At 41.4% G+C, this 22,756-nt stretch overlaps 3 protein-coding genes across 3 annotated transcripts; 2 read left to right on the plus strand and 1 right to left on the minus strand.

The window, feature by feature from the left end:
• Positions 1 to 163: 163 nt before the first annotated feature.
• rlf (RLF zinc finger) lies at positions 164 to 12,355 on the minus strand. Its single transcript, XM_026296830.2, has 8 exons — positions 12,048 to 12,355; positions 9,961 to 10,115; positions 8,452 to 8,533; positions 7,435 to 7,570; positions 7,096 to 7,298; positions 6,630 to 6,766; positions 6,327 to 6,468; positions 164 to 5,328 (listed from the first exon to the last, which is right to left on the minus strand). Exons 1-8 carry the CDS (start codon positions 12,225 to 12,227, stop codon positions 700 to 702), a joined length of 5,664 nt encoding a protein of 1,887 aa, XP_026152615.1. The 5' UTR covers positions 12,228 to 12,355; the 3' UTR covers positions 164 to 699.
• Positions 12,356 to 13,693: 1,338 nt separating this feature from the next.
• On the plus strand, positions 13,694 to 15,060 carry znf593 (zinc finger protein 593). The gene is made up of 4 exons (XM_026296968.1): positions 13,694 to 13,743; positions 14,043 to 14,249; positions 14,453 to 14,515; positions 14,663 to 15,060. Exons 2-4 carry the CDS (start codon positions 14,050 to 14,052, stop codon positions 14,787 to 14,789), a joined length of 390 nt encoding a protein of 129 aa, XP_026152753.1. The 5' UTR covers positions 13,694 to 13,743; positions 14,043 to 14,049; the 3' UTR covers positions 14,790 to 15,060.
• An 829-nt stretch (positions 15,061 to 15,889) lies between these two features.
• Positions 15,890 to 22,415, plus strand: selenon (selenoprotein N). The gene is made up of 12 exons (XM_026298012.1): positions 15,890 to 16,331; positions 17,029 to 17,146; positions 17,224 to 17,354; positions 17,710 to 17,922; positions 18,010 to 18,134; positions 18,741 to 18,878; positions 18,956 to 19,037; positions 19,269 to 19,457; positions 19,561 to 19,666; positions 20,122 to 20,234; positions 20,363 to 20,464; positions 20,861 to 22,415. The coding sequence occupies exons 1-12, from the start codon at positions 16,143 to 16,145 to the stop codon at positions 21,026 to 21,028; spliced, it is 1,674 nt and encodes a 557-aa protein (XP_026153797.1). The 5' UTR covers positions 15,890 to 16,142; the 3' UTR covers positions 21,029 to 22,415.
• Positions 22,416 to 22,756: the final 341 nt, after the last annotated feature.

Genomic DNA, 22,756 nt, shown 5'->3' on the forward strand with positions numbered 1-22,756 from the left:
AGGTTTTAATTCCATAAAAAATAATTTATATGGCATGTGTTTGTATTTTTCATCTCCCTCAATTCATTGTTTTTAGAGGAATTACATTCAACTGGGCAAACAAACTCCATTTGACTGTGACGTAAGGAACATGATATTAAAAAAAGTCAATCAGACAATTCAGTAAGCAAATGGATTTATATTCATTTCCACATTTATTTTATTAGAAAGTGTTACATACATGTCTGCCAACAACTGTCCACTGCATCCCAACACTGATTTAATATAAACTGAGGTGAAAAATAACCAACATATTCCTCATGAACTCTGTAGTAAGGAAATGTTTTAAATCACATTTTCACACAGGTGAAAAGGCCTTGCAATACGCTACTGACCATTTCTAACAATATGAAAACCTGTACATTTATCTTTGAGAACTACAATATATACACATATGAGTTACCAGGTGTTATCGCAATGACTTCAAAACATCTGTCTAAAAACAATCATCTTGGATCTGATGTTTAAGCTTGTTTTTTTTTTTTTCCTATGCTAATTCCTAGAATTCATCAGTTTGGCAAATTTAAAAAAAAAAAAAAAAAAAAAAAAACCTATCATAATACTATTATTTTGGGGGGGAAAAAAAAAAAGTACTGATAAACGGTTTGATAAAATGCCAAGTAATTTGCCATAGCCGTGATATAAAGGTGCTCACTTAAACTAACTTCCAAGAAGCAGTTTGCTGTTGTTGGTGTCTGATGGGAAGAGGTCAGGCAAGGTTGTGGTGCACACAGGTCTCCCCAGGACTACCACAGGTCTGAGGTACTGAAGCTGCTTGATGGCTAAGTCACCACACCCAGCCAGGGCTTTGTCTAGGATGGATTTCAAATTTTGGACTGATGTGAAGTCCCCACTCATAGCGTGGGGCTTCACCAGCGGGGAGTGAGTGCGTCTGCTGCGGGTGTGAGAGATCCCCAACTGGTTGTTTTCCTTGACAGAACAGCTGCGTTTGAAAGAGTCTCGCCGTTTCACTGGTACTGCGTTTTTATCTTTTGGTGTGGTCTCTTGTATAAACTTCAGGAATGAGGACTCAAAGCCCATTGGCTTATAGGTAGCAATGTCAAAAGGCCGTGAAGAAGGACTACAAGGCGGAGCGTCTTTCATGTTTGCTGGCTGTTCAGACAGTTCATTTTTCCGTTTCAGTGGCTGCCGAACAGGAGGAGTAGGCAATGTGGCCGACCCATTCAACATTTTACCACCGTCCTTGCTGCTTGACGTGTCTTGGAAGCCCTCTTCAGTAGTAAAGCGCAGTGAGCATGGTGGTGAAAGATCAACAGTGAGTGGGCGAAGAAGAGGTTTAATTTTTTCCATACATAATCTCTCCTCTTGTTTCTGACTGGTCTGTGTTGCTGGAACTGAGTCTTCCGTGTGCCCACCAGTGCTCGGTTCACCGTACAGAACCTCATCTGCACCAACAAGGACCCCGTTTCTCTCAACAGGGGGTGGCTCCTCCTCTTCTTCCTCTGGGAATCCCAGGGGATCATGATTATCCTCATCCTGAGATTCTGCCTTTATGGAGTGCAGGCTCATAGGTGCAGGCTGCCCTCCTGTGTTTTCTGGTTCTGTTTGATACTCCATTTTACGAACCCCATTTGGGGTACATGCTTCTGAAACAGTTGGCCTGGCAGACTTCCTCTGAATCAGTTCCTCCAGCTGCTCAGCATTAAAAACGAGCTTATCTTCATTCTTAAAAAGATCCTCTCGACGCATGTGGTGAACTTTCAGATAGTGTCGGTGCAAGCTATGCATGTATGTGACAACAGAATCGCAGTCCTGGATCATGCATGGGAAGGCCACACGCAAACAGCGGTCTTGGCATAACTGTAGTGCTTCTTCATGGGATCTGAAGACAAAACAACTGTAAGAATTCCTCGTCTCTTTCCTTTTTACTCCTGGTGCTTTCTTCTCCTCATGTTCCTTGTCGCCCACTTCCTCTGACTGGGCATTTACTTCAGGCTTGGGACTTGATCTCTCATCCTGTGTGGTCATTGAACTGGAATCTTCTTTCTGAGGACTTGGTGGTGTGACAATAAGCTTTTTTTGGCATCCGGTAATTGACTTTTTGTGAGTGCTTTGCAGTCGTACCACAAGCGAATCATAGTACTCACAGTGATTATACAGTGTGTGTTTTTTAAGTGCATCATCATGGTTGAACACTCCTGTGCAGCCCTCAAACTTTGACCTCACTAACTCTGGTGGCTGAGAGTGGCAATCGCGAGTGTGACGCACTAGACTGCTTTTAAGGTGGTAGGAGGCACTACAGTTGGCAAAGTGGCATTTGTATTGGGGCTGAGGTTCATCTGAGTTTTGGAGAGGCCTTTTCTTGGCAGGCTCTTTTCTAACTTCTGGACTGTGCTGCCCATCAGAGTCTTTTTCCAACAAGAGCTGAGAGCGATTGTAATGATGTACCAACTGTAGGTGGCGCACAAGACCGCCCTGAGTGGAAAAAGCTGCATCACAGTTTTTTGCTACACAATGAAAGGGTTTACTAAATTTATCCAATATATAGCAGAGATTACCTTTGGCTACTAAACGTCTTGTAGTTCTGACTTGTTGTGTAGTCCGATCCTCACTTTCTGCCTTCTCCTCACTGTCTTCCTCTCGATTCTCTGCTTCATCTTCTCCTTCCTCTTCAGATGGAGGGGGATTGTCAAAGCTTTGTCCGTTTTCACTTATAGTTGAGTTCTTTTTCTCAGGTTGGCGCTGCAACTGAGAGATCTCTTTCATCCTCACTTGCAGATCTTGGCTTGTCACATGCTGAGATGTGTGCTTCGCAGGGTCCATGCTTCCCTCATACCGTACAGATCCGCAGCTTATTTTATCAACCAAAGTCTCATTGAGGTTATGTACCTGAATATAGTGGGCCCTCAACACATGTTTTTGTCTGTGACTCTTAGAACAAAGCTGACACACATAAGGCTTAAATGATGTGGTTTTCAAAGAAGTCAACCTTTTGGCCTGTTCAATGGTACGGCCGTGTTTGGTGTTATAATGTCGCAGTAAGCTGTAACTCTGAGCAGTCCTAAACCCACAGCCTTTCACCTCACAGATATATGGCTTGGCAGTGGCTAATGATTCAACAGCACTTTCTTCATCAGTTGCTGATTCTTGTTGAGTTGTGACAGTTTTTACATTTTCCTCAGAGGGATGTGGCACTGTCTTCTGAAGCAAAACAACCGCAGGCTTCGTCATGATTGCCTGATGAAGAGAGACTTGTGATGCGTTAGACTCTATGTTGGACTGAGGGGCTTCACTTGGCATACTGTGAGGTGATGAGGAATTCAGGTCCAGTTTGCTGAGCCCGATAAGTATTTCTTTCAGAGCATCATTTTTTGTTTGAAGACTTGAGGAGTTTGTTTCATTGTTCTTGGGATGGGTGGATGTTTTTCTTTCTCTGCCAGCCTCCGCAGGTTGGAATGGCTCGTTTTTCCCTTTTTCCTCATTGTCCAGTTCAGTTTCAGGGAGAATGTCTTTGGACTTTGAGCCACGCTCTTTGTCATGTTTGTGCTCTCTGTTCTCCAGTTTAAGGTGCTCTGGGTGGGCACATTTCAGATGTCTCTGGACATCTCTGGCTCTGGAGAACGTCATGCCACACTTTTCAAAACCACATGTGAACTTACTTCCATCGAAACAAACAGCCACCAAGGTCATTGTTGCTTTGGGCTCCTTGCTGTCACATTCGTGCAAAGAGGAAGCACAACTCATAGAGGAAGAGTTTAGGACATCTACATTTACAGTCTCTTCTGAATGAATGAGCTTATCAAGACGGGGTGTCACATCAGTAACAGTCTTAAGAAGTTTCCGCTTTGCCTTCCTCTGAGCCTCAAAGTCCTCTTCAGAGAAGGTAATATTGTGTGTGGATAAATGCTTTATAAATTCTTTTTTGGATAAATAATATTTTTTACATTCAGCACTAGAACAGGTAAATGCTGCATCTCTGAAATGCTGTGCTTCATGGTGGTAGATTTGTCCCAAGTCAGAGTATGTGATATAACAGCCTTTTAGCTCGCACTGGTAGTTGAGCTGATAGCCATGGGTCTGTTTGTGTGTGACAAGCTCATTGGAAGTGCTAAACTGAGCGCCGCAACCTATAACCACACACATGTAAGGCCGATCGCCACAGTGAACCCTTCTATGTTTACGATGATGATAAGCTGAGACAAAATGACGTCTGCAGAAAACACACTTTTCCCTCTTGTCTCTCATCTGATGAAAATGTTTGACGTTCTCATCACCGTTGTGCTCAGACTTTAAGTGCACATATAAGTACTTGGAATGTTTAAAAATCCGAGTACACCCAGTTCCTGGACACGGATACTCATCCCGGTTTTGCAGTTTGAAGTGCTGGTTGATGTAATCAAATGTTACGTGTTCATCATCATCCACACGTTTCTCTTTCACAGTTTTGGCTTGTTCCACAATGTGGTGTAGCACATCTGGATCATGTGTGGATTTGTAATACTGCATCAAGGAAGGGTCAATGGTGATCTCACCAGGTTCAATCTCGTCATCCTCATCTATCAGCTTTTGCTCCTCATCTTTCTCCATGTTGTTTTTGTTAAGATTTGTTTCATTCCCAGTATGTTGTTTTATGTGAGGAACAAGTTCCTTTCTACTCTCAAAGCTTTCCAAGCAAACAGGGCAGGGATGATTGTTGTCTTCTGCATGTCTTTTGGAATGGTGAATAATTTGGGTGTCAGTGATTGACCTCTTACAAATTTCACAACAAAACTTGTGTTTCTTTGTCTCAGATTCTCCCTGGACTACAGGCAAGTCAGGCTGCTTTTTATCGTAATCATCAAGATTTCCATTTATTCTCTTTTGATGTTCAGATTCTTTCGCTGTGATTTCCAGTCGTGCCTGTTGTGTATCCTTCTCTTGTTTGTCTACCCCCTCTTCCTCTTCACCTTCTGACTCTGGCATCAACCCAAGAAGGGAAATGCTGTGATACTTAAGAGTTTTCCAGTCCCAGAATTCGGGGTCAAAAGGCCAGTATGCTTTTAGTGCTAGTAGCAACTCACAGCGTAATGAGTTGGGAATAACCTCATTTTCCTGGTCATACTTTTGATCTGGCCGCAAGTAAAGCTCCTCGAGGCAGCCGAAGGCCTCCTGGCTGGGGCCGAGCAGAAACTCAGTGAGTTGACAGGCACGCAATACTTCAAGGTCCTCTGGAAGAAGGCAGGACACTGTCTTACAGACAGAGACCCTTGTCTCGGAGTCATCCTGCTTTGGAAGTTGAAGGGCCTTGACACAAAGTTCGACTGAGGCAGGTACCCCCACATCCTCTGCCTGAAAGAGAGAGTCATATATTAACATTAAACAATGCTCCAAAATTCTGCAGCAACTGCAGTAAAAATCAATGTGATAAAACAGGGATGATTTCACTGTGTCAGTAAAGTCAATAGTAAATAAACATAACTAATAGCCCCAAAGTTGGGTTAAAAAGGGGGGATGGTAAGTCAGACTACTGATGGTAATATCAGTTTGGTGTGATCTGCAGTATAATGTAGTGCCAAGCTACGTCACAGCTGCACAGTGTCTATGAATTACATGTTGTCACCACTAGTTGGCAGGTTATTAGGCTGAGTGTCGTCATTTTGTAAAAAAAAAAAAAAAAACAAATGACTTCAAACTGAACAAGATTTGAATGACATTCGAGAACTCTTCAGATCTTAGTGAATGACAAATATTTTTTAATGGACAAGAAATTACATGAGGGGCAAAATCAGCTCTCTCACAAAATAAAATAGCAAAAGAAACTCTGGATTACTTTGAAGCAGTGTGGTGTTTGGGGCTCCTGCATGTTAAGACAGTTTTTCTATTCAGTCAGAAGAACACTGAATAATATGTGCAGTTACCAAACTCGGAGCATTTAAAGGCTGTAATTCCCCCTTAGAAATACAAATAGAGAGTGAAGCAGATGTCAGGCATGCACAATCTATACATGTCCACACCAGCAAATGGGTGAACACACCAGTGTGGGTGGTCCATGGGTGTGTAGGGCCTTCAAGCTCATCCGTGATTCATCTATTCACAGACTTATAAAAAAACCTTTGTGGGTAATTTTTGTCTCATGGTCCGTTTTCAATACAAGAACCTTTCCAGCAAGCTTGGTTGACTTTTGGCTGCAAGAGCCTAAATTAGTTTAGGTTCTTTGTCATAGTTCCTGCCCTGAAATAGCATCATACAACAGCACAGGTTTTCAATCTGTTGTCAGACTACATTCATTACAGTGCACCAATTCTAATCCAGAATCAAAAGCAAACAGCATGGCTGTTCACACTCACCTCTGTCTGGATCACACGAACCAGGAAAAGCAAATGGTGGATAGTTTTGGCAATGGCACCTAGCTGAAGGCATCGTTCCAGAAGAGACTGCAACGAGGGGTCGATTCTCTTTTGAAGCTTACTCCACAACAAAGTCAACTCCCTTGACACGGGGGAGAAAAAAAAAAAAAAAAAAATCTAATTATCCTTTTTTCAGTCAAATTCGATCGACACTGACGACCACCACAGTGACAACAACTGACGTGATTGTCGTCACACATGCAGTTCACCCAGACCCCTAAGTCTTTAACATCAACTACTCACCAGGAGCAGTAAAGGCTCTGCTGCTGAAGCTGCTGAGTCAGGAAAGTTGTGCACAGGATGAAGGCTGTGTTCTCCTCCCCCTCTGTCTCTAAATTACATGTGATCTCCAGTACATCCTTACAATCAAGTCTGGATATCTGTTCAGAGAGTAAATAACTGCTAAGAAAACATGTCAGACAATACACATAAGCTGTAACTAATAATAATGTATCCGATCTGCATTTGGGTTAGGGTCATTTGCACAGTGACCCTGTTTGGGTACAACATTTAGGTTATGTAGCTGAAACATGTTGGGTCAAAACAAGAAACACACACAGCTGAAGACTAAAAATGAGTGAGCATGAGGATATTCACGGAGCCACAGTGCTGCTGATAGTTTCGAAACAGTTGCAGTCTGCAAGTACATTCGAGAACCACATTTTATCTCAGTTGTTAAAACTGACATCTCACGACCGTGGTGCAATACCTCCATGATGGCTTCTTCACTGGGCAGCAGGTGACAAAGCAGGGAGACGTATGTTTGACGAAACATTGCTTGGTTGGAGATGAAGCTGCATTCAGTACAAGCTTTGGCCAGAACCACAGCCTTGGCAACTTCACCCATCTTCTCCAGGTGCTTCACTCGCATCTCCATGAAGCCCTCGCCCTCCAAGCCGATGTATGCATCAACTAGAGAAGTCAAAGAAGTCAAAGTCTAATTTTCAAACTACCACGCCTAGACCGATGAGACAAAGAGCACTGATGTAAATCCCTTTATGGCTATCTATAAATAACATAACCTAGACAAATTAACTGGACTTCCAACCTTCTTCTTGGTTGGTGAGCTGGCCAGTGAGAAGAGAAGTAAGGACAGGGTTACTCCATGCTCCTCCCTCTCCTGTGATCTGCAGTAAAGCTTGAAGGTCTGTGCTTCCATACTGTAGCAAGATATCATGGGCAATCTACAAAAAAATATAAAATAAAATAAAATAAAATAAAATAAAAATAAAAAAGTCACATTAAACCACAATTAAAAATCCTTTGTTTGTTCACCACCTTTAACAAAACAACCCCGACCAAAAAACAAAAAATAATGATATCAGTTTAAGTGATGCCTTGAGCAGCTTAAAAGCCATTAGTTCATATTGCTACATATCTGAATTTAATTTGTCGGCCTAATTTCATAACATTTGTCTTTTGTTCATGTCTGGAAATGAATCTTGATCAGAGCACACATCCGCCTGCCTGGTTTATAATTACTTTTCCATTACTGACAGCTACTGAGAAAAATGTGACATTTTCATAGATGAAATGACATCAAACAATATAATTCTTCTACAAAATCCAAGCAAATGTGACACTTTATGCTTTATATGTTACAGCGAGGTAGCAAGTCAATCTGACAGCAAAGACAGCGACAGTACTTTTTTTAAAAACCTGTAGTAGGCTTGATGTTTAACTGTAGTTGCAGTATGGTAATGAGTTCCCATGACTCTTCATAGTATATTACAGTTTTGCTCAGCTGGATTGAGTATAAGTTGTTACAGGGTGTAGAGCAAATCCTTCAGTGCAAATTCTGCACTAGAGTTAATGTCCGTAGCCACAGCTCAATATCCCAAAACAAAACTGTGCAGAAGCTTTAAGGGCCCCATGTCTACAGTTAGATCCTATGACCCCTGTCAAGTAAAGGTTATTTCAATAATTTATTCCTAGTTACAGTTCTTGTCATTTCAAGGCTCACACTGACCATCAAAATAAGTGAGCGATTATAAACGCTGATGATTTAGACTCAGCTCATCACGTTTCAATTTTCAGACAATGTTTTGAAACGAGGCCCTTTTACCTGGACAGAGTGGTGGAACTGAACCCAGGCTTCATACGGGATTTCATTCTCAGGCACTGACAGCAACAGTTCAAAACAGCTCCTGCCAAGAAATAACAACAGGATTACAATGATTTCAGTAAATAATGCTAATTCTGGACAGCTGCACCTCTGCAGTAATGTCTCAGAAGAGTCAGCTCTACATCTTCATGCAAACATGAGTTCACAAGTCAAAAAACACTTTTAAAATAGAATGAGCACTGGTGAAATGTTTTAAATATGTTCTAACACAGATATGATCATCAGTTAAATTAACTGTTAAATTATTAAAAGACACTTTACGTATGACTTTCTGTTAAGCTGAAAACACTGGAACAACCTCCATCCCTAACGTAAGAACATCTGTAGACAGAAGACACAGTGAGTGGGCTCAGCAATTAACTCACACACGCACATTATGAATCTCTGGGAAAACTGACCTAATTTAAGTTATGTCAGTATGTTCAGTAAATTCCTCCAGTCAGGCTGACATTTGCAGCATGAACCCTTTAATGCACCTGAAAGTACAACAAGAATGATTTCCAATCCAAATGGACAAGCTATCTGGTGGAAGCTTGTGGGGGGTCACTGATCGCAGCTTGTTGAGCAGGATCTGTTACTGTTAAAAATGTGTTCTCGACCTGTAAGACATCTGTGTCAAATATGAGGAGTGTGTGGCCAAGAAAACAAAGCAAAGACCAAAAAAACAACAAAAAAAAAAAAACTTAATGTGCTACACGCAAGAGATGTGAAACAGTCAGCATTTTACAAATGCAAACGCCCAAAAGGATCTTAAAAAAAGATGCTGCTCAATATTTTAGCACAAAACATTCATATGTGCTTCAATTTGAAAAAGCAGAACCCTGTGCACTTAATAAGATGCTGTCATTTATTGTCATGGAGCTAAATATTATATTTAAGGATGATATTGAGTTCAGGTGATGTTCTCTAGCCCTAGTGTTGACTTGAGTAATTTTAAAACATACAAACAGATAAAAGACTTTTCTATCAGAGAAAAAACAATCATCTCTGAATGCAAAATAGAGTATGACACCTTGATGAACTGATCAATTTTGAAATGGCTTATGTTTACCTAAGTTTCTAGGGTGGCAGGACAAATGACAAGCCATCATACTGTTCCTTCATATTGTCAGGTATATCAAGGGTGCATGGCAATGGCAAAGAGAGGGAAAGAACTGTCAACCATTAACTGTATAGTTTATGTCAAATTGCTGAATTAGGACAATTGGTCAATCAATGTCAAAACTGTAGGCTTGTGTTGCCAGGCTATTAGGGCTCTATAAATACTGTACTAGGAGAAGCTCCAGTAAGAGTGTAACACAATGCAAAGTGTGCAGACAAGACTTGCAAACTCCGAACAGGTGCAAAGACCATAGACAAGATTTTTATGTCCTGTTAGATTCCTGTGCTTTGGAACCATTTCTAGTACGATTCAACAAAGTAGATCTGATGCTGTTTTTCAGTACTCACAAAGCTAGTCTCTTCAAAACAAGGGCAACTTTGTCGGACTCTGCAGTGAGGTGCGATCGGGCTGCAGCAAAGCAGTTTATGGATAGACAGTAGACCTCCAGAAGAGGTAGACCATGCTCCATGGAGTTCCTGCTCCCAGCATAGTGTATCAGTGCCTATAAACAAATATACAAATCACAAAATGCAAACAATGAAGAAAAACAGTTATAAAAATAGAAAGGGAGAAAGGACGAGTCACATTTGTCTGGAAGAACAGGGGGGGTTCCACCTGGGGGATACACCAGTCTGTACCTGACTGATCCCAGCTGACAGGCTGTCTGAGGTTGGGTGCTCTGATTGGGCCTGTGGGGACCTGACTGTTCGCATATGACGACCCTGACCCTTCAACACTGAGCCAACGTACACTAAAAACCTCACACAAGGATACACAATACACTCCGACGTCACTTTTTCAAACTCCAAACTTTTTGCGATGGATCCAGGCTCAACAAAATGCATTTCTCTAAAACATAATGTCAGGGAACATTTGAAAATGTTACTGACTGAATAAAATCATACAAAAAGAAACTGTTCTATTCTCTGATTCATTACTTGCCTTTAACAGTGAAGTGAGTCATTTGTTACAAATATTGTCTTCAACTCTCTGCTGTATCCAGATATAAAGGAGTTGTGATACACCTGTGTGTAGCTGACATACACACAAATTACTATCAACATCCCAGGGGCTCCATTTGTGAGACAACAGGAACCTTTCGTGTGTCTTCAAAAGGGACTAAATTTATTCCCCTCAGTCCAAAAATAAGGTACGCTCTCAGAGGGAGCCCAGAATAAGGTCTCAACCCCAGAGGCCTTCATCAGCGTACTAATTACATCTGGACTACTTCCGACTGGAACAGAAAGTCAACACTAGCACAGAATGGTCCGTTTTTACCCAGAGTAAATATTAAAAGAACAATTTCACATTTCACCAGTACATGTACATATATATGTGTGTATATGCGCTGAAGGAGACAGTTGCTGTAATCACTCAACTTCTCCAAAGTGGCCACAGACAGACGGATGACAAAATCCATGTTCTCATTGAGGGTACAAAAAAGGAAAAATGGCTAAAAAGGTGAAATCATCTGGGTATTTTAGCTCTCAAAGACTTTTCAGTACAAAATTCCACCATTATGATTAATCTCCCTGCGCTACTGTGCAGCGAGGACACACAATGCAGTTATTCTCTACTAAAACGTAAAGGGGAAATGGTTACAGACTCTTCCAGTGTGAAGATATCTGAAGCCTTAAATAAACACAGAGCAGAGAAAGTTACAGATGCTGTAGTTGGTTTGTAAATCTCAGAATCTAGAAACCAAGCTGGTTAACCCCAGTATGTTTTCTTTATATAAAACACCCCGTGTTTATTGTAAGATCGCGAATGTGTGATTGGGGATGTGCAAACTGAAAAAAGAGTGCATGGTCATTGTTAATGAGAACAATTACAACATGGCAGATCCAGCGCAGCTTAAGTGCACAACCTTTGACACTACAACCAAAACGAAAGTCCACAAAAAAAATACATTAAATATATGTGTAACTTGTGCGAACGCTAAAAAAGCCATTTTGCAGTCACTATACGTCCCATCCAGGTGGAAAACACGGACAAACGCAGCGCGATGCCGCCCCGCCCCACACACATCCAATTATATATGATGTGCCAACCGTGGCGGTGTCATGTGCATGCAAACCTCGGCTGTAGCCTCCCCGCTCTGCGTGTCATGACAAAATACGAAGCTAAACAAACGACATCAAAGCAAGCGAGGCGAGCTTTCCGTGCAACTTGAAGCAGCAAACGAGCAACATATCACTCAGCAATTGTCCAATGAGCTTTTGTCAGTGCCTTGACATCATGAAATGCATAAGTGAATATAAACAGAAAAATATAACCGGGCAGCTGCGCTGTGATTAAACACACACCCTAAACTTGGCCCGGCAGCTATCGGGCCAGCAGCCGTCATAGATTAGCCCGCAGGCTGCGAGAAAAACAAGCCAGGCTGAGCTAACGACGGGCTAACGATAGCCTCGGTGCTGCATGTACACATTACCTGACAGAAGTTGTCGCAGTACTCCGTGGACGACTCTGCAGAGATCGCTTGTTGCCTGAGCACGTCCTCGAAGGCTCTCAGCGTGGCCAGCAGGGTCTCCATTGCAACCAGGGTGTCCTCGGCCGTGTCCAGGGCCCGGCCGCTCCATTCGTGCTCTGGTTCGACATTACTCTCCGCCATCTCCGCTCTCCGCCACGGCGCGTATGCAGTGCAGTCTGGCGCCGCGTTCAAGTGCCGTCGGAATATTTAAACGCCTCCTTTAACTTCACCTGAATGACCCGGAAAAGTGGACGACTCGTAACGTAGAGTTTGCCATATGATATTTTATTGTATGACTGTCAGTTGTTTGTGTTTTGTAATTATATAAATACGCATGTATCTTACATAAACGATAAATTAAAAAAAACACTTCTGCTGCAGGTATTTTTTTTTTCCGCACACAGTGTATTAGGTAACTAATGCGCATTCTTATCACCGGATGAATCTATTAATCGTTTTGTTAATAAAATCTCAGATAAACCCAAGGTGATGTCTGCAAATGTCGTTGTTTTGACATTTATTTTTTACTGAAAGAAAAACATTTGAGGAACTGGAACTAAGAAGGAAACCTGGGGGGGGAGGGAAACAAAACAAACAAATAAACAGGCTATTTGTGGGCAAAACTTAATGCATGGAAGCAAGACATTTTAATACGTTGTGACCATCACTTGATAAAGTGTAGTTTCGCAGGTGTGACGGTGTTTAAGGCAAGAATAAAGGTAATTATACGACTTTATTAACTGATATAACATCATCACGTACATCCTCTTTATATAACATATGTATATATTAACATATATAAATCTATAATTCATCTATTGCAGATGCTGTATCCATTATTTAAAAGCTTTTCAGTGATTTGACATCATATATGCTCTACATTTCTTCTGGCCATACATTTTTCTTTGCAATACTGCTCTGAGGTACAAATTTGACATACTTGTACATGACCATTGAGCATTTTCTTTTAATGCTGCTTTAGAATTTTACTAGGCTACACTGTTATAATGATTATTATAGTTACTCTGAAAAACATTTTATTGACCCAGTTTATTTTTAATGATCCTGCTGTTTGAACAAACCTTGTGAGGATTTCACTTTGGGCTCCAGGTAATTTTTCTGACATTTTAATAAACCAAACAATGAATCGAACCATTTAATCACGAAAATTAGCCTATAAAAGAAGTAATTAGGTGCAGTACTATAATAGAATAGCTCCACCTAGAAGAGCAAACTGATGCTGACACATTAATTCATGAATAATAGTGAGCTAATTATAAAATTAGATGATCAGGATATCAGCCACTGACGCATTGAATATGTTTTAATATTTTCAATAGGTAGATACATTTTTCTGATCATACATACATAACGCTATCAATACAGTAGTTTCACAGTGTAGTATTTTAGTCAAATAAATAATCCTCACTACTGCTCATTAGGCGAAATGTACTTCATTATATCAGAGTTTGAATATGACATAAACACTGCAGGATTGTGCAAATGTCCATTTTTGCGTGTTATGGTCTCGTTTTATAAACATTTTATTTATTAACAATATAGCGAGTCAATACTTTGGCGCCCCCTACAGGCGAGTGTGAGCAGTGACCCCTTTTTCTTGACCCGGAAATAAATCTCTCAGCCACACGTGTGGAAGGTGAGTAAAAACTTAAAATGGCTCTGAGGGATTTTAGGAGTAAAATGTTATATAAAAGATTGTCTTTAGCTGAGAAACTCGGCTCGGCGCCAGTTTGTTTACCTCGTAAGACCCGAGTCGACAACACTGACACAAAACTGTCAATTCGGCTTAACCTACTTTTTAGTTTAGTAAGAAAACCCCAGCAGTTTGTGGACAGATCCGGGCAATAATTAACCAACAGAGGGAATTAGTGAAGTAGAGTTTAGAGAAAACTTTACCAAGTATCTCTGTTGATCCTGTTTCCTCCTGTCCTGTAGGACGACCATGGCGAAATCTAAACAAAAGGGAAACCACAAGAGTGACAAGAAGAAGAACATCGCAAAGACATGGAAGACAAAGCGCAGGACCAAAGACTTGGACCAGATCCACTCAGACATGAAGCCCGACACAGCGACCAAGCTGCTGCACCAGGAGGTGGACTACGATGTGACAGGATGTGCACAACACTACTGCCTGCACTGCGCGTACGTGCACACCTGTTTGTCTTAACGGAGCTAATGGGCCAAATGAAATGAAAATTTATAATCCAGTTCAGAAGACTTAGGTGCATCATTGCTCAGACCTTTAGGTTTTTTTGAGGGATCGGTGTGACCCCCAGGTCGGAGGAATTATTTCAAATCCACTGTGTCCAAAAGCTTTTAATACAGTCACACTTCATGTCTTGCAGGAGATACTTTGTGGATATGAAAGCCATGAAAGAGCACTTCAAAAGTAAAGTGCACAAAAAAAGGTAAGGTGTCATTATCTGGACTATAATAATGGATCTGCGATGACATCATTTTACTTAAAACTTGTTAAAGGTATTAGTTGTAGCTGAAACACAATTACACCAAGTAGTTAGTTAGTTTCATTGTTTACCTCTTTTGTTTCCCTCCAGGTTGAAGCAGCTCAGAGAGGAACCCTACACCCAGGCAGAGGCAGACAGGGCGGCAGGTATGGGCTCCTACATCCCCCCAAAAACTGTTGAAGTGAAGACACAGCCTGTGGAAGAAGACATGGACTGAGAACTGTTTACTTTAACCCATGGACTGATGAACGCAATATTAACAAAATATTATTTCCTGTTGTCACAAATGTGATGTGCATTTGCAATATGTATTATTTTCATTGTGACAGATGAGATTTGTTTTGCAGTCAGCTTTGATATAACTGCTGTTAGACTTCTGGCTCTCAGCACAATCAGGAAAACCTTACATTATACTGCAACATGTACCTATGTAAATAATGAGTTTGTGTAAAACTGTGTGGAATAAATTATAAAATGGTAGAGTCAGTCATGTTGCATTTAGAGACAAAATGCACATTTCTGTCACACAAATCCTGCATATTTATTCTGAAATCATTTCTAATTTTATATTTTGTTTCAATGGAGAAAACTGGCATGTGGCTGTTAATTCAGAGTAGTGCAACCAGACCAACTCTGAGAAGGACAAACTATTGTTTATAGGAGACACATGCAACTCAATCATGTCCACGCTTTGGCTGTAATCTGAAGTGATACACACACACACATGCACACACAGACGTAGCTATAGTTAAGAGTCACAGGGTTAGAAACTGTTGTAGTTAAAAGAGTTCATGGGGTCGTGTCTCAAAATCCTGGAGCTATCAGTGTTTTTTTCTGGTAGTGGTCTAACACACACAAGTTAATTTATTTTGAACTAATATTAAAGCGTCTCTCTCACTGTTGGACACTACACATTTAATGACAGACCAGTCTGGCAGAGAAACATGTAATTGAAGCTTGTTTGCAGACATTCCTGCGACGACCAATGCAACGCTGCCCCTTTAAATGTGACCGTAGCTGCAGCTCGTTTCTGCCAAGTTAGATATAATATAAATACCACATCCGGTCAGCGCTTTCAAAATAAGACCCCCGACAGTGAGACGGTTAACGTGCTCTTGGAAAATAGACAACTTTGTGAAAACACACACATACATTTCAAGATGCAACCTGTGACTGGATAAGAGGTAGAAAATAGGAGTTTCCAGTGAGTGTTTCTAAGGAATATGTGCCGACGCTAGTCTTAGGTATCACAGAGGGCTTTTATTTTGTGCACAGAAAACGTCGAAATCCTGGCTGCTGCAGACAGGATGGGCGCATCGTAACTACATCCATATGATTGTAGATCAGAGTTGGGAAATAAGAAATCTGTGCTGCTGGCTAACGTTTCACAGCCGGAGCCAGCGAGTGTGACGGCCGGAAAAGACGCGCGGTCACCGGTTACAGGAAAACAGAAGTGTCGGCAGATCCTGAACAGTTTAAGGAGAAAGTTTACACCGAGGGGTTGTTGGCAATTTTGGGGCTTTATCTGAAGACCATGCCTTCGTCTAAATAGCCTTGGTCGAGGTCGAGGATGGCTGCAGACGTGGATAAAAGAATCCCCAAGGATGAGAGCAAAATTTCCCCGCAGAATGAGCATCGGGCTCCTGGGTCTGGGTCCCGGGTCTCCAGAGGGATGTGGAGCCTGCTGGTAGTCGCTGCGGTTCCGCTCCTCGCTTTCGGGATCAAGTATTACCAAGATGCCCAGCTCGTCAGACGTCATGTGAGATGCACATCTGTAATAACATCACACACATCTCTCAGTTTAGCAGAGATCTGAACTAGAAAACACCTAAAAACAAGTAAACACCATATTAAACTAGGTCAGTGCCAATTCACCAGATGATGCCTAATATCCTGATTCACACTTAGAAACTTTGCATTGACTTTCTGGTACATTTTATGACAGTACTTTAGCAACATTGTTTCAGAGCCTTTAGAGAAACTATTCCTCAGACATCAGTTGCCGTAAAACACCACATCTGTAGTTTCCCACCCTGTGGTGTTTTATTAGGGGGTGGGGGTGAGTCTGTGTCCCAGCTGTTTAAATTCACACTTGTTTGGCTGCAGTGGCTCTCGGGGGGGGGACGACTGTTCTGTTGCCTCCCTCCCCCCTTTCCCTCCATTGTACAGGCGCTTGTAGGCACGCATCTGTCTGAGGAAGGCTGGTCTGACTCAAAGACACGCGGGGAATCTGTGGCCTCTGGGCTGATCTTTATCCAAACATTATACCTCATCATTAAAGCACAAGCAGCGTTTTTTTTCTCTCTCTCTCTTTTCTTTCCTCAGTCATTTTTCTGAATATTAGTGTTCCATGTGAAAACATGGCTCACTGTCCTAGTTTTGATGCTGCACTGAAAATCCCTGAAGCATGTGAAATGACAATGAGGATCAGTCTAACTCCAGTGTCCTCCCAATAGGAAGAGAGTGCACGAGCTCTGGGTGCCGAGGGGCTTTTTCTCTTCTCCTCCTTGGACACGGACCATGACCTCTATCTCAGTCCAGAGGAGTTTAAACCCATTGCTGAGAAACTCACAGGTACATCCCATTATCTACCTTTCCCTTTTATTCATTATGTCTCTATTATAACTCTGCATCCACTGTAACCCTCACAGGAATTACACCTCCAGTGGATTTTGAGGAGGAAGTGACCTATGACCCTAATGGAGAGACATTAACCGTGGAGGCCAGAATGCAGCCTCTGCTGTTCGACTCTATGACAAAAAGCAAAGATGGTTTCCTCGGGGTAAGATAGAAGCAAATTCTCCACGTTCCCTTTGTTCAGGAGGTTTATTGTTCCCTTTCTCTCTGCTCTCTGTAGATAAAAGTCAGATTAGCCTCGTAAAAGAATCAGAGCCTGAATGACAGCGTGTCATCAGCTTTAAATATATTCTGTAGTTATAATTTCACAAGTTCATTGCAGTTCATTCAAAATGTATTGAACTGAATCAAGAATAAAACAGCACATAATTATCTTTGACTGATTTAATGATCAGCTACAATTTTAGAAATTTCTTTTTCCTCTGAGCATTTTTTTTACCTCAAATTTTGAGTAATTTTCCAAAAAGAATTTGATTTGAATCCACCAGCATTTCTTGCAGGTTTCTCACAGCTCTCTGAGTGGGCTGCGGTCATGGAAGAGCCCATCAGTGCCTTCTTCATCCTTCTCTGCCGGGCAGTTCAGGGCTTTCTTGCCCCCAAAGAACAAGGTCGAAGTGGGAGACACGTGGTGGGTGATTCCTAGCGAGCTCAACATATTCACTGGTTACCTGCCTAACAATCGTTACCACCCTCCCACACCAAAAGGCAAAGAGGTATCTTTAAAACACTGCTTTTAAGTCCTTGTGCAGGGTTGTGGCTGTGACTGTGGGGGCCTGATTGTTGTTCTTCCCCTGCTGCAGGTTCTCATCCACTCCTTGCTGAGTATGTTCCACCCTCGGCCCTTCATCAAATCACGTTTCGCTCCCCAGGGCACAGTCGCCTGCATTCGTGCCAGTAATGACTTTTATTATGACATTGTGTTCAGGTGAGGAGAGGTCATGCTGGATAATGGTGCTTTTTTTAACTTTTAGCCTTGTAACTTTGAAATTATGTATACTTTGTATTAGTGCTGACTTATGCTCAGAGCGTGTGGTGAATTTATATTTTAAGGTCTGGCAGGCAGCCATTGGTTTTGCTTTAAAATCAGCATGCAGACATTGATCCACTTGGAAACTCAGAAATGTGAGCGTTCAAACTGACGAATTCATACTATGCATTTTATGTTTACTTATTGTTTCTCCCCTGGGCTTGACTTGCTGATATCTTCTTCAGATATACTGCATTACTTTTAGCAGCAGCCTCAAATATCAGATGCTTGATAAAAGTTCAATGCTGTAATCAGTCACAACTGAACTTCTATGTGACAGTAATGTTACATGGACAAACGTGTCTGTAATTTGGTGTTTGTGCCGTAGTGAAGTAAACCCTGGAAGGTTTCTTATCAGTCTACATGTGATGGTTCATTTCTGGTAAATGGTCAGCAGTAATGTCAAAGCATACAGAAGATGTGATTACAAGGGTGTAAATGAAGGACCACTGGTTTGATCCTTTGGCTTTAAAACCTGACTCCTCATTCTGTTCAACTCTGCAGGATTCATGCTGAATTCCAGCTCAATGATGTCCCAGACTTTCCCTTCTGGTTCACCCCAGGACAGTTCACTGGCAACATCGTCCTCTCTAAAGATGCATCTCATGTTCGCCACTTTCACCTCCACGTTCCCAGTGACAGGTAAAACCTCTGAGCACAGTGTCTGTGCTGCTGGCAGCTGCTGTTGGCAGTCGTGACATGCCCCTGTGGTGTTGCAGGTCTCTGAATGTGGACATGGAGTGGCTGTACGGGGCCAGTGAGAGCAGCAACATGGAGGTGGACATCGGATACCTGCCGCAGGTACAGCTGCAGTGAAGCGTTATTTTATATGATATTTCAGGATTTGCTGTTTTTCTCTTATTCTAACCACCTCTCACATTTAGTTCTTTGTCATTAAGGAAATTTAAGCCACATTGAATCATTTAGACCAATTATGTCTCCTAAGACATGCTAACCTAGAAACAAATTGTTAGTGTATATTGCTCTTTATGAGCTATTCCCATGTATTAAGAGTCTTTCATGTGTTTACAGTTAGAGCTCCAGTCCACAGGTCCGTCCACTCCCTCCATCATCACGGATGAGGAGGGAAACATCATCGACCGTAGAGACGGCAACAACGAGCCGATCCAGTTTGTCTTTGAGGACATCCACTGGGCCTCAGAAATTAGTCAGCAAGAAGCTGCTCGCCGTCTGGAGTTGACCTTGTACCCCTTCAAGAAGGTAAATCTCAGCGTCTAAAGATATTTCCCATTTTAGGCTTGAAGTATTTAGGCCTAAAATTCAGACTTTTATTGTTGTTGTTTTTCTACTGCTCTCCTTTCAGGTGTCTTACCTGCCTTTCTCAGAGGCCTTTGAGCGAGCCGAAGCAGAGAAAAAGCTGGTGCATTCCATTCTGCTTTGGGGAGCATTAGACGACCAGTCCTGCTGAGGTGAGATCACTAATTTTGTAATATCATGTTTTTGTGGCAGAACGACATTTTTGCTTAACAGTGGAGCTACAGATGTGGAAATACAGTGGTGATATTTTTAGACTATATCATTTTCAAAAGAAAGAACACAGGTTTCCTCTTACAAATAAAAATGTGAAATTATAAGAAAAAAAACTCACCTCTGCTCAATTTAATACGTCTGGGGGTTTTGCTCCTTCAGCCAGTTTGGTCTGGTGTGCACAGCAGGTTGTGGTAGCTGGTGTTAGCTAATGTTAACAAATTGAAGGCACACAGTACTTCTCTGACTTCGTGGCTCTTCTACACTTCAAAAGCAAGTTAAAATAAAACTGATGTAAACTAACTTGAATTGTACATTTTGGTGTATTGTTTCATAATTCTTTCTTTGGCTTTTTTTTTTTTTTTTTTTTTTCTGTCTCCTCTCTACACCTCTGTAGGTTCAGGGCGAACTCTCCGGGAGACAGTCCTGGAAAGTTCGCCCGTCCTGGCCTTGCTCAACCAGAGCTTCATCAGCAGCTGGTCTCTGGTCAGAGAGCTGGAGAACATGCAGGTGAGCAGTCAGGAGAAGGCAACACTCTAAGAAATTCAGCCCATTTGACTGTTCTATCCTGCAGTTTCTTTAAACTACTGTACTTTAAGCTTCTAATCTCACATAAGAACTGTTTCTGCTTTCATTAGGCTGATGAGCAGAACCCTGTTCTGAGTGAGAGGGCCCGCTTACATTTGGAGAAGTACAGCTTCCCTGTGGAGATGATGGTGGCATTGCCTAATGGAACTATTGTAAATATCTTTGTAATATTATCAACTGATGTAAAAACACACTGATATCAGAATTAAGTCAAGAAATGCAATGTGCATGCTAGCAGCTGTATGTATTATATTAGCAATAACTTAGAGCTCTGACATTGTGCTTAGTGTGTAGAGCATCAATGAAAACTATTGTATAGGGAGATGAGAACAATAAAAATAGCATCAAAAAGGGGCTTAACTCAAAATGTAAGCATTGATTGCAGTGCAAAGTCAAATTTGTAAGCTTAAAATTATCTGTGAGCTTTACCTTGAACAAGGTTTTGCAAAAAATGCAATGTATGTATAGTATGTACTTAGTTGATGAGCATGAGCTTTAGTTCAAGTAAAAGGGAGTCTCAGTAAAAGCTTCCATCTGTATGGTTTTAGGTCCACCACATCAATGCCAACTTCTTCCTGGATCAGACAGCTATGAAACCAGAGGAGGAAGGAGCAACTTTCAGCTTCTCTGGGGGATTTGAAGACCCCTCCACATCCACATATATCGCCTTTCTAAAAGAGGGCTTGGAGAAAGCCAAGGAGTATTTGGTACAGTAATGTGTGTGTGTGTGTGTGTGTGTGAGACAGAGTTTGAGAGACTAAACTGGAGGAAATGATAATCATTCCCCTGGGTAATGATCCAGGATATGTAAATCCCAACTGTGCAGAGAAGCTTTCTTATCTATGTTGGCAGCTGAAAAAGGTTTTTTGCCTTCCATCCTCTTTGTTAGTATTTATTTGGACAACTCCCCTGGTCAGAAATTATGTTTTATATACAGTGTCTGCATTGTGACTAACAGTACATATACTGTACTCTTACTTTAAATATACTGTATGGTTTAAATAATGAATGGCTTTGCACTGAGTAACAAACTACAACACATTTAGATCTGCCCTCCCTGCTTGTAGCTGCTGGTTAATGTTGATAAATGTCGACAGAGGCCTGCAAAGTCAATCTTGAAAGCAAGCGCCCATGTTCCTGAAGATGAATCATAAAGGCATCACAGCAGAGTGTAACATTACATTTTTTTTCCATTTGTATCCTGGTGTTGCATGTGTAATATTTAATGACTGAGTGTGTTTTCCTGCTGCGAAGTGTACCCAGAGACAGAGCTGGTGCAGCTGTTGCCTCCAGTCGTGTTTCAGCAGTTTGTGAAGACTTTGCCTGAAAGCTCCCGCTGAGCTTGGTAACGCCTGATGTTCTTGCCGAAGCAGCTGGAGGGAACACCCTCCTCTGACTCGGGGGACAAAAGCAGCAGGAAGAACTAAACTTGACTGGCACATGATTAATTTGTTTTTTGTTTGTACTTTAAGTTGAAAACTAAATGTTGAACATTTTGTAGTTTGTTTAGAGCAAAAACCAAAGAACATTGTTTTTAATATCTACAATAGCTGGCGTGCAGTTAGAGCAGCAGTCGAGCACAAAGAAATTTAATAAGTCGCATTCCCACTTGGTTCATATTTATGTAACTCAGTGGAACAAAATTCATATCTAATTGTTTGACTCTTGTATTGAATCCACGCTCCAGTCAAAATGATGTATTTGGTTTTGTCTTTGGCTTAACAAGAGGAAATCTTTCATTTTGTTTTCCCTTTTAAGGGAAAAAAAAAAAAAAAAAACTTCTGCACCTACCATTGGCTATTTCTCATAGTAGATCTCATCTTAACGTTTTCAAATCACACACAAATGCTTCTTCTCTAAGTCCTAATTTCTGTTTGTAGTGAGAAGCAGATGAACACAGGGATCGAGAAAACATTTCAATTAGTAACTGAATTTTGACAAATGAGAACAGCACGAAGTCGGAATATGACTGTAAAAGTCATGCAAGGTGGTAGCCATGTGAAATTCCTGACTGTTTGGATCCTTTAGGGAAACAACACTGTTACTCTGTAACCTACCAGTGCCACTTTTTCATAAGGTGAAATAAAACATTTTTTTTACAAACTGAATTTTGTTCTTTCTTGCAACATCTAGCATACACTGTGACAATCACTCATAAAAATGTTTTGGTTTTTTTTGTAATGTTCACATTGTGCTGATTTTTATTATCTATATAATCTATAACGCTGTACAATGTAAGCACAGGAGATGGGGTTACTGGCATGAGAACATGTTACGGATACAGAACTGCAATAATCTGGAGTAATAGTAGAGCCTCTTGTTTCATGGTCAGGAACCACAGTGGTGTATGAGTCAAGAGAGTTAAGAATATCACAAATGAGGCTCAAGATTCACAGTAAATACAGAATTTTTTTCTATTCAGAAGCTTTTCTTAAGTGTTATGT

The sequence above is a fragment of the Mastacembelus armatus genome, chromosome 22 (assembly GCF_900324485.2).
Source record: "Mastacembelus armatus chromosome 22, fMasArm1.2, whole genome shotgun sequence".
In the NCBI taxonomy this organism is placed as follows: domain Eukaryota; kingdom Metazoa; phylum Chordata; class Actinopteri; order Synbranchiformes; family Mastacembelidae; genus Mastacembelus; species Mastacembelus armatus.

What these genes read in the sequence shown, in the direction of transcription:
- rlf (XM_026296830.2), bottom strand. Translation starts at nt 12,227, where the DNA reads ATGGCGGAGAGTAATGTCGAACCAGAGCACGAATGGAGCGGCCGGGCC. An exon ending in ACTGCGACAACTTCTGTCAG is followed by an intron (nt 10,116 to 12,047) that starts GTAATGTGTACA and finishes ATTTGTTTATAG; the next exon opens with GCACTGATACACTATGCTGG. An exon ending in GCTCACCAACCAAGAAGAAG is followed by an intron (nt 7,299 to 7,434) that starts GTTGGAAGTCCA and finishes TGACTTCTCTAG; the next exon opens with TTGATGCATACATCGGCTTG.
- znf593 (XM_026296968.1), top strand. Translation starts at nt 14,050, where the DNA reads ATGGCGAAATCTAAACAAAAGGGAAACCACAAGAGTGACAAGAAGAAG. An exon ending in CACTACTGCCTGCACTGCGC is followed by an intron (nt 14,250 to 14,452) that starts GTACGTGCACAC and finishes CATGTCTTGCAG; the next exon opens with GAGATACTTTGTGGATATGA. An exon ending in AGTAAAGTGCACAAAAAAAG is followed by an intron (nt 14,516 to 14,662) that starts GTAAGGTGTCAT and finishes GTTTCCCTCCAG; the next exon opens with GTTGAAGCAGCTCAGAGAGG.